Raw genomic sequence first — 10,856 nt, 5'->3', positions numbered from 1 at the left:
TTTTTAATTATGCAAATTAGGTCACGTGACGTCCATCTGTTTAAAAAGCTTGTTTTCGAAACGGCAACACGTTTTCGTGTGCTCTCAATTGCTTTGCCGGTTGCATAATGTTAAGGCTGATTAGTATATCACTTCTGTGCTTGGCCTTTGTTAAATATGTAAAAGGAAGGCGTCAAGATGGGATAAAACTGCCCTGGGGGACTGGGTCTAGTTGAAAAAACCGTTTATTTTCAAAAAAAGTAAAAAATTCAAAAAAGGCCAAGCACAGTTTTGTGGAAGCTTGCATTACACATTGTCCTAAACCAGTCCGGTTTAATAACTCGCAACAAAAAGTGTTGCCATTTTTGTCGAAAGACATTTTATTGTTTTCTGGCCGCGTGCAGTCACGTGACAACATGAGCATATTGGGCACATACCAAATTGACAGAAACCACACTTGTATGTGTTTGGCAAAGATTCATCTTTCTAATGCTTAAGTGCTCCGAGTTAGACCACCCCCATCACGTTTTGATTAAATCATTGTTTACCCATGCCTTAATTTACCTGAGCGCTATTGGATCCGACTGAGTCTAACATTTCATGCAAGAGTGGTTTCTTACAAAGAACGGTGACCCATTCAAGCACGGTTTAAAAAAATACATCCAAGTCCTCCCAAAAGGAGTCGAATGAAACTGCTAATAATCCTTGAAAATATACGGGGAAATTGTATGAAAGTCATTTGGAAGAGTCATATCAAAAGAGTTAGTATGAACAAGCACTGAGTAGTGAAGTCGGGATTAAAAATTTTACGCTTTTTTTTTTTTGAGACCTCGCTCCGTTCACTGTGCGCTCACTCCGCTCGGTCTCAAAAAAAAGTGTAACACTTTGTCATCCCGATTGTACTGCATGCAGAAGAACTTGACGAGGGTGGCGTTTTCGCCATGCGGGACAGCGTGATCATTTTTCAATTAGAGAAAAGCAGTTACTTTTGTATTGTGCAGGGGAAGTGGTGATTACACATTTGCTTTTTGTTGTATCATATATACGATGGCGTTCGAAGATGTCCTTTTGCTTTTACAGATATTGTATCAGAAAAGTTTGGCAAGTGGTGTTATGCCGCCACTTCAATCTGTTGTCCAAAATGCTGTAGATTGGACTGCATATATACATGCTGCCGGACGGGATTCACCCTTACCCGATCGTGTTTCCTACTCACCGAGCTACAATCTTGTACAAAACAAAATGAAAAATCAGTACTCCCCTCCCCCCAAAATGAATGATGAATCTTCTCGCAATTTGAAACCTGCCATCTTTTCATCATTGAAATTTGGGAGGGGGGTAGGGGGTGGGGAGCGTGGTCTTCATTTTCCATTTGAAATGTCTAAGATTCAATCTTGGACAAAACAAAATGAAGAATTAGTACCCCCCTCCCCCCAAAATAAATGATGAATCCACGTGCAAGTTATTTGGGGGAGGGGTGGTCTTCACTTTCCAATAGACCTCCTTACAGTTGTGTGCTTAGTTACCTGGCCTTTAAATGAAAGTGAGGCTGGTGTTGAGCTTGTTATGATACACCTCCTTTTTTATATGTTAATGATGTTGTCATGCTAATTAGTACGAATTTACATAACAAAAGCAGTGAGGTTTCTATCTAAACAAGGTCAACTCCAGCCTCACTTTCATTCATAGGCCAGGCAACTAAGCACACAACTGTAAAATGGACTATTGAAATATTCAAGATTGTAGTTAACATGGACAGGAGGAAGTGAGGTATCGGGGTGAATAACCAACAGTTCTTCACGCACGAAGCCGCGTCTTGAACCGTGAAAACAATAGGTGTAATAACTTTTACCGCGGTAAATGACCCTTTTACCACGGGAAACTGCCTTTAGTGAGTGTGACCGACATTTCCCAAGGTGAATTTCTAATGGTAAGTTTCCATGGATTCGTCAAAAAGATCAAACGAAGCACCCATGACATTTAAGGACGTTCGCGCTAATTGTTTGTGCGCAAATTTTGCTGCGCAGGTAACGCGACTGTGATATGTCACGCATTACTTCTAGCATTAGGATAGCACGTATGGAGGGGAATACTACGGAGCCCTGTTAGTGCCACCCGCGTGTGCGTATACTTTTTTAAATTTTCCTGGCGAAACTTTTTCTTTAGGCGTGACTCTTGTTTTTATTTTTGTCACTGTCCCGACAATTTTTTATTTGGGCCGACTTTTTTTTATTCGGCGTGACTTTTTTTATTTGGTGCGACTTTTTTGTATGTGGCGCGACTTTTTTTTTATTTGGCGCGACATTTTTTATTTGGCGCGACTTTTTTTATCTGGCGCGACTTTTTTTTATTCGGCGTGACTTTTTTTATTTGGCGCGACTTTTTTATTTGGCGCGACTTTTTTTATCTGGCGCGACTTTTTTTTATTCGGCGTGCCTTTTTTTTATTTGGCGCGACTTTTTTTGCTGTTGCTCATTTGAAGACTGCTTTCTTATTGCGGGCTCAAACACGTGTGTGTTGCAGTATTTCAGCAATATGGCCGAGGAAATTGCAGTGGAAGTTGAAAACGAGCTTGAGAAGGCAAGTATTTGATATTATTCATAATAAAACGAATACTTTGTTAGTGAATACCCCGTCACGTATTTGCATGCCATTTGAATAAGAATAATGTAATACTTGTTTCGTTCTTCAAATGCTGTCTTTAGAGGAAGCAAGATCGTATAAGCTTATTATAATTTACTGTTGTATGATAAAAAGATTATAATATGTAGTAATGGTAAGATATAGTAGTAGTAACAAGAATAGTTTTTGGTAGTCAACCACGCTGGATGAAGGGTTTGGTAATCAAACCAACGCACGGCGTTTGAGTTGACACATGAATACAGGTAATGTATCAGTCAATTACAAGAGCGCTTATCACCCCCAAAAGATAATACATTACCGGTCAGTGTAAAACGCAGATTGCAGACTGCAGACCGGGGATAAAATGCAGACTGAAGTTATAATTCAGTATAATTTAACTGTTGAAAAAGCCCAAACCCATTAGAAATGCTAACAGTTAAAGCCTAAATATTGTTTTAGACCTAATTAGGCCTAAGGTTAGCATTTCTAAGGGGTTTGGGCTTTTTTCAACAATTACGTTATAACCTCAGTCTGCATTTTACCCCTGGTCTGCTGTCTGCGTTTTTCACTGACCGAATTATGATACATAACTCGTCTGCCAGGCGTGAGAAATTGGAGCACAGGCGTGAGTTGGCGTGACATCGAATCTGCAGGTCTGACAATCACGCCTTAGGCTTCACACTTGGCAGGTATAAGGATGTTTCCGGGAACTGACAACATGATTGCTTTTTTGTGACTTGAAATAGATATCTTTAGTTTCAGTTAATAAAGAGCGTTGTATTAAGACAGTTTTCTTGAGTTGATGTGAGATTGTGATTGTTGTGAGACATTGATTTTAATAATAAAACGTTACAAAACTTAACTCTGTGACTAAGTTGGAGAACACTGCTATTGGGTCTCCAAATGAGTTCATGTTTCATTTTGAGCACTGTTGTCATCCTTGAATTTTTCCTTGTTGCGGTAACTAATTACCGGCAAAAAGATAATAACCTCGCTAGTTCCACGAAACGCAGTTTATTTAACTGTAAATAACGGGAGACAACTTAGGCAACAGGGAACGAAGTCCGAAAACCACAACAACTGACTAGTCAGCCGCTTATATACCTATCCGAAGTGAGTCTAGAAGTTTCCAAAAGTAACTATTTACAGCTATTACAATAACCTCTATTTTAAACTTAAAAGTCATGAACTATTTTGAAACTGGCGAGTCACAGTTCTGGAAAATTCTTCAAACAACGTATTGCGTGACATTGACCTTCGCGAACTTTCCAGATAATTCCGATCCTTGTAACATCATTAGTTCATCTAGGGAGGCTCTTATGCCCGGGGGGGTGGGCTCTTATGTATCTTTTTGATACCACAACATTAAAAAAAAGACGTTTTTATGTCAGCACTGTACATGTTTTACTAGGTCAACAGAGAGTGATTTATTCGCATTACCTCGCATTGTTAGAAATTTGATTCCTTTGTTTAATGCGCGTAGCTTTCGCTTTTTCCGCCCCTCTAGCTCTATTCACAGCATTCTACATCAGGTGATCCCACCACATCTGTACTTGCTGTTCGGTTAGCGTTAGGGTTTAGGGGTAAAGAACGGCCTTTTATCCTTAAAAAAACAAAGCCACTGCTCTGTACAAAGCCAACACACGTGTATTTGTGGCGAGGGAAATTCCTCGTGAAAGAAAATTCTCTAGGTAGCGACCTCTAACCAACATTGTTGTCGATAGGCGCACTTGGAATTGACTGGTGCATAAGAGTTAGATGCATAAGATGCATCAATAAGAGTTTATGGCATTTTGTTGAAGAACATTATGTTCATGTTCATTCAGGCCTTCTGAAGATTTATCTTACGATTAGCCATAACATTTGTTTGATTATAATGATACATTCACAGGTTTGTAGCTTTCTACGTAGAAGAGGAGTGGAGGAAAATGTAATCGAAAAGTTTAAAGAAGAAAAGGTTAGCTTTGGTTGTTTTACCTACATGTAGCTAGCACGCCTATGAAGTTCTCCTGCTATTTGAGAATTCTTTGATTCCTCTATGTTGTCAATGTTGACGAGCTCAGTTAGCTGGCTCAAAAACAGCCTTTACAGATGATGTATTGACATAAATATGTTGTATCATGTACTTTAACCCCTTTTTTTGGCCTGATGTATCTTTGCATCATAACGAAAAAGATTGCACAATTTCTTTTCTTTTTGGTCAAACAGGAATTCTTTCTGAATTTTCAAAGCGGCAAAATAACATTATGGTTTTCCAATAGATTAATAACATTAAAATACAACTTAATTCAATTTCTTCCTCTTCTCAGATGGATATCACAGCAGTTCTTAGTGCAAACGATGATGTCCTCAAAGAGTTGGGTCTCATAACTGCAGGCGACAGATTAAGCCTTCGCGGCTTTTGTAGCACTGCTCAAGACGTGCAAAAGAACACAGAAAAGGAATCCAAAAGGAGAAGACTATTGGAGGCCTTTTTATCTTCTAGGAAAGATCGATCTAAGAAGCTTATGACTTCTTCTGTTAACAAAGAGCAAAAGAAAAAAATTGGAAAGGAAAAACAGAAGACCAAACGAATACAGGTTGGGTGGAAGCATTTCCGTGAAGAGGCAGAGGATCATGTCCTTGTACCTCTGTCAAAGGGAGGTGGCAGCAGGTATGCTACTCTACCAATTTCGAGTAATAGAATGGAAATTATGAAACTTTGTCAATCAATCTTTTTCCCTAATGGAAAATCTCATTATGGAGAAGCTTCCGAGATGGACTTTGCCATTGCCAATTTTCACAATGAACGAGTAGGTGTTACACTGGAAGTGAATGGGACAGAAGTACCTTTCAATATTGGAAATTATATGGAGGCGTTTAAGCTTAAGGATGTCAGGCTATACTTGTTATCCAAAAAAGTGGCAAGTAGCAGTGAAGAAAGTGATGATGGTCTACCACCGATGCTAACAGTTTGTGACTCCCCTATTTCTGAAATGGCATGTGCAGCTGGTATTACAATGGGGGACAAACATAATGAGAGCCAAGGTCTTATGGGTACATCAGAGGAGAGGTGCTCACTAAAGAGGGAGCAAGATAGAGAATATGAACTTTCACTGGAAGAAGACAGGCAAAAGAGACTTTCTCTGGAAAGGGCAAACACTGAGGCTGAACAAAAGAAGAGAGTTCAGGAAGCTAGAGCTGCAAGAGTTGTAGCAGAACCAGAAGCAGATTTCGTCACTGTGAGAGTTCGACACCTCACAATGGGAGTATGCTCTCGACGTTTTCCAACCAATAGCCTCATGACAGCAGTATATGACTGGGTTGGATCTTTGACACCTGACGTAGTGAGTTTTGCACTTTGTGACCCCTTAGGCACTCCTCTTGCTCCAAGTAGAAAGGTGGAAGATAGGTGTACGATACTTATGGCTAATGTTCCACATACACCATCATTGTCTGAGTCAGATGAGGAAATTCAATTCCAGGGATTCGGGGAAGCGCATGGTGTTATTGACAGGACACTGCCAGACTGTGAAACAAACAAGATGGGAACAGAAAGAGACACTGATGTGTAAGTAACCAAAAATTTCTCTTCAGTTCTGCAAATCATGTGCGTTCAATAGAAGTAATGTAGTGCAACTAAGATTTTAATGCGACTTCTAATAATAATCTTTCATTTAATTTTCAAATGTACATTATTCAGAACCAGTTGCCTACTTGTTGGGGAGACGGCAAATCAAATGAAATGACCATGTGAGAGAAAAAAGGATTTGGAATTTCTCCTCGGAAAATTCTCTGGGAACAGATTAGAGAACAAACAAATTTAACTTAGTAAACAAGAATAATCTTTGATGCCCGGGCGCATTGGAGCAAGGCAAGCGCTTTCAACAGAGCGTTTTCACTCACGTGACGAGCAGCCATATTGGATTACTGAAACAAAAGAAAGTATTTGCATAAAAATAGAGTTCAATTCCCTGGGGATTAGTTTGGAACACCATCATGGCCGCCGTGACGTCACATGAAAACGCTCAATATATCAGTGACATACTCCTATTTTAACAATTATTGTATTATCATTACACCATCTTCTCAAGTACAAGGGTAACAATTTATTGAAGTTTAGGATAAGAAAATTTTGGAATTTAGTTTAAAGTACTTAATATAAATAATTACCACATCAACAATGCCGTAGAAACAAAGAACTGTATTGTACCAATCTGCCAAATCCGTAAATATTATGTCTTTTTTACCATACTTATCGGAAGTGGTTTACTTGTTTACAGTAATGCAAAAGTAATGATGTATGGTGTTCGAGAAAATTCCATTGATTTCATAATAAAGGAAATGTTTAACTTGTATTTCTTCAGGGAAATGAGTGCTATGCAGTTAGACAACAAGTACGCTTCCATTCTTGAGGGTATGCCTGGGACAAGTGGGGAGAAATGGTTCTCTGACAGTGAAGAAGAGAATTCCAGTGCTGAAACACATGATGACGATTATGTACCACCTGACACGTCTTCTGTAACGAAACCAGCTTGTGAGATACTGAATGAATTAGCAGGAAAGATAAATGTTGATTCCTTGGCAAAATTTAACATTGCCCGTAATTTTATTTGGGAAGGAACCAAACGAGCAGTGTCCCGCAAAGCATTCTCACCAGCTAACAAGATATCTGTCAAGTTTACCGATGATGCTGGAACCAGTGAAGGCGCCATTGACTGGGGTGGCCCCATGAGAGAGTTCTTCACATTGGTTCTTCAATACATCCATGACTCTCAACTTCTATGTGGTCCAGAGAATAGCAGATTCCTATCATACAATGTAAAATGTTTAGAAGATAATGACTACTTCGTTGCAGGACTTATGGTGGCAATGTCACTTGTCCATGGAGGACCTGCTCCCCATTTCCTTTCCCCTATCATGTTTCGTGCCCTTATCAGTGATCAACCTGTAACAGTGTCATTGCAAGATGTGTACGATCATGAGTTGAGGTCTTCGCTCGAATCTCTCCAGGAGTCAGAAACCGTAGAGAAGGCGAAGAGATGTGTCTTGCAAGACAACTTATCAACTGTACTGGACCTGGCTGGAACTTTAGCAATGCCATTGCAAACACTTGATGATGTCAAGAGAATGGTTGCAACAACGGCACAGTGGTTCGTTCTTGGGCGATGTAAACCAGCCCTTGAAGTCTTCCGGGAAGGCCTTTCTGCCCTTGGAGTGTTGAGAGCAGCGAAGGAACATCCCGATAGTTTTAGGCCATTGTTTTGTGACCTACCTGAAAAGCTTACAGCAGAAAGAATGGAGAAATTGTTTCAGGCAAAGACCAGCCCGCCTGGTTCCTCAAAGGCAGTGACTGAGAGCCTTGTTTTATCCAGATGGAGCGATTACCTCCAGGATGTAGAAGACGAAGAGATTGGCATCACCTTGAGTGACATTTTGTTCTTCACCACTGGCTGCAGAGTGTTACCACAACGTGAGATCCCTGTCACCGTTGAGTTTTTACATGAACTACCTTCAAGGTTTCCAACAGCAAACACATGTTCAAGCATTCTCCGACTTCCAGTCGTACACCAGGCTTATGAGAGCTTCAAAGCTGATCTGACTTTCGGAATATTAAATGCCCGAGGTTTTGGCACTGCTTGAAATACGGTGTTATGACAGTAGCTTTGCAGCTCTTCTGTAATTTACGTTTAATAGTTTAATTTGTTGTTTTCAGTTTGAGATGTAAATAACCCGCACTCAGCTAGCTAGTTCACTTCAGTTTTTACGGGATTGTCATGTTTATTATTATTAACATCATAGCCCGCTTTACACTAGCAAAAAAGACTGGCACGGCACTCCGAAATCTTGATAGCGTACCTTTGTTTTTCGTGCACGGCACGGTCAATTTTCGTGTGTAAAAAGAACAAACAGAAGGCATATTAGGCACCCTGTGCCACAAATTATAGGGGCAGCGAGCACGTCTCAGGAGGTGTGCTCGGCACTCCAAATATTGGTACCGTGCCGCTATTTTGGAGCGCTATGCCAATTTTGAGCGTGTGTAAAAGGGGTTTATGACATTTACGTAACGATGAAATGATGGCCCACAAATTTCTGTACGAGGTTACTGTTTTTTTTACATGTGCTTGCATCCCGATTCGCTACCATTCAAGGTGGTGTTTGTTGTGAATCAGAACACAGCAAGTCTTACAGGTTTAATTGATGTTAGGTTGTTAAAGTTTCGTGTTTCGTTGGCATCATTTTGTTATATGATGTCTGTTTACTTTGTTGCCTTAAACAATGAGATAGCCTGACAGTGTTCAGTGGCTGGATCTCCCTTACCTGCAGCATTTTTTTGGTTTTGTTTTGTGTAATGAATTATGTCCGAGGGCAACAAATGTAGTTTAAGTCTGTATTCTCTTTATTGCATCAAAGCTCCTTTGACAAAGCAATATGAAGCATGGATCGTTTGAGAAAAGGAAGGTGAATAAAGCGGAATAAAGCGTTTGAGATGTAATATATCAACAACGAGTGCGCGTGTTTCATTATAGGTTCCGAACACCGAACTGTCAGTGTTTGGAACCTATGATGAAACACGAAGCACGAGTTTTTGATATGGCTTCTCAAACAAAGTTGCATGTGCATTTATTAATTCTGCTTCCTTTGCTAATTGTAATGTAATCATTGTTGTAAACAGTGGAAAATCAGTTATTAAAAACTCTGTTCTTTGGTTTAATTTCTTTTGTTTTGATGCGTAAATCTTGATATCCAAAGAGGAATGTGATGAAAACTACGTATGGTTTTGGATACGATATCCAAATCACGTATGGTTTTTATCTAGGTTTTAATTGGGTTTCAAAAGTCGTGCACGTGAATTTATCCACTTTTGATAGGCTTTTGAGCGCATGAATTATTAATGAGTTTGAGAAGTGGAAGGTAAATGAAGTTGACGTTAATTTGCTGATAATCTTAATGTCAAAATCACAGTAATCTGTTCATATCAGTATCTGTTGTGACTTATTAACCATGAGGCAAAACAGAACATGCATAACACTAAAACCAACGATATTGTGAACAATACCTCAGGTTCAATAATGATGCAATTTGCAGAGTAAAATATAATGATTAATTGTGGCAACGGTTTTTAGGGTCAATTAAAACATGAGAATATTCTGTTATCCAGATTCTTCAAAACTGAATTTGCAATGCCCAGTATTGCGTGTTGGAAAATATCTCTCGAAAATCATATTGCACTCGATAAAGGAGTTCTCTTTACCAAGTAAACAAACGACTTTAGGCGGTTGTACACAAGTTTCTCTAAAATTGGATTAAAAACAGAGAAAAGAAAATTAGGATGTTAGTTACTTGCATTGGAATGGTGTCAGTGTCACCTTTATGGACTGGAATCACTTTGGCAAGTTTCAGTTTAGATTGGTGTACTCCTGTTAGGAAAGACGCAATGATTACCGCAACAGCGATGACCTCCGCGCATGCTGAAGAAATTGTGCCTTTTGATCTTTTCAGGTAGAAGTAGAAATTTTTCAGTATAAATGTTCTAAGAGGTCACGAACTTAGTCACGAGTTCAAAGAAGCAAGTCGAAGGGGCATAATTTGTGACACTAACTACTTTTCACACTTTAGGCTCAAGATTCTTACCAATTATTAATTATAATAAGCACAATGGGAAGTTGTGCAGTGTGCACGATCAAGTGCTACTTCATCACAGATCCGGCAGTCTCAATTTTGAATTTGGTTGAACAACCTTACAAAATAGTTTGTCTTGCAAACCATGAAACACAAGACGTCCACTTCTATCAGTATATCATCCAGTGTACTTGCTGTCCACCTTGATACAAGGCACAACGACCTTTCGCACAGCAAAGGTGAAAGACTGATAAAAGCAAAACGTCTTCCCCTCGAAGCATCGTTAAGGCGATCGACACTTAGACGAATGCTTCCAGCAACAAACAATCTAAGGCAACACTTACCAGGTAATTCCCGCTAATGAATTGGCTTAACTTTCACCGGACATTACGCAGGCGATCATGCAAGTAAACCTTAAGATATATCTTTCTGCTGGCTAAAAGCATTTTATGTGCAAAAACCGACAAACATTCTGAGCAAATCTAGATTTTGGACGCCTGCAGGAATAGGCACGTTTGCAATTATGTGATCCTATGTTATTTTGTTTATCTCATTGATGAGAGTAGAGTATAGATTTCGTGCCTCATCAGCATTTTCTGGCATTCTAAGACCTTCTTCTGTCATGATTACTTCAGCAAGTGCAGTAAATTCAG

The 10,856-nt window shown here is 39.6% G+C and overlaps 2 protein-coding genes across 2 annotated transcripts in view; one reads left to right on the top strand and one right to left on the bottom strand.

The window, feature by feature from the left end:
• The first annotated feature begins 4,397 nt into the window (after positions 1 to 4,397).
• LOC138004528 (uncharacterized) lies at positions 4,398 to 8,610 on the top strand. Its single transcript, XM_068851064.1, has 3 exons — positions 4,398 to 4,558; positions 4,911 to 6,151; positions 6,948 to 8,610. Exons 1-3 carry the CDS (start codon positions 4,478 to 4,480, stop codon positions 8,221 to 8,223), a joined length of 2,598 nt encoding a protein of 865 aa, XP_068707165.1. The 5' UTR covers positions 4,398 to 4,477; the 3' UTR covers positions 8,224 to 8,610.
• Positions 8,611 to 8,952: 342 nt separating this feature from the next.
• The window catches only part of LOC138004530 (uncharacterized), a 3,002-nt gene continuing 1,098 nt past the window's right edge, over positions 8,953 to 10,856 (bottom strand). Inside the window, exon 1 of the mRNA XM_068851066.1 lies at positions 8,953 to 10,856. This exon is cut by the window's right edge and continues 1,098 nt beyond it. Within this exon, the coding sequence (XP_068707167.1) occupies positions 10,735 to 10,856 (122 nt within the window). The 3' untranslated portion in view covers positions 8,953 to 10,734.

Source organism: Montipora foliosa, chromosome 5 (genome assembly GCF_036669935.1).
Source record: "Montipora foliosa isolate CH-2021 chromosome 5, ASM3666993v2, whole genome shotgun sequence".
Lineage (NCBI taxonomy): Eukaryota > Metazoa > Cnidaria > Anthozoa > Scleractinia > Acroporidae > Montipora > Montipora foliosa.
Note: the sequence above shows the minus strand (reverse complement) of the source record. Positions and strands in the feature narration are given on the sequence as shown.

Bases quoted from the DNA above. Each gene is read 5' to 3' on its own strand.
- LOC138004528 (XM_068851064.1), top strand. From the start codon at position 4,478: ATGATACATTCACAGGTTTGTAGCTTTCTACGTAGAAGAGGAGTGGAG. The intron at 4,559-4,910 runs GTTAGCTTTGGT...TCCTCTTCTCAG, and splicing joins AAAAGTTTAAAGAAGAAAAG to ATGGATATCACAGCAGTTCT. The intron at 6,152-6,947 runs GTAAGTAACCAA...GTATTTCTTCAG, and splicing joins ACAGAAAGAGACACTGATGT to GGAAATGAGTGCTATGCAGT.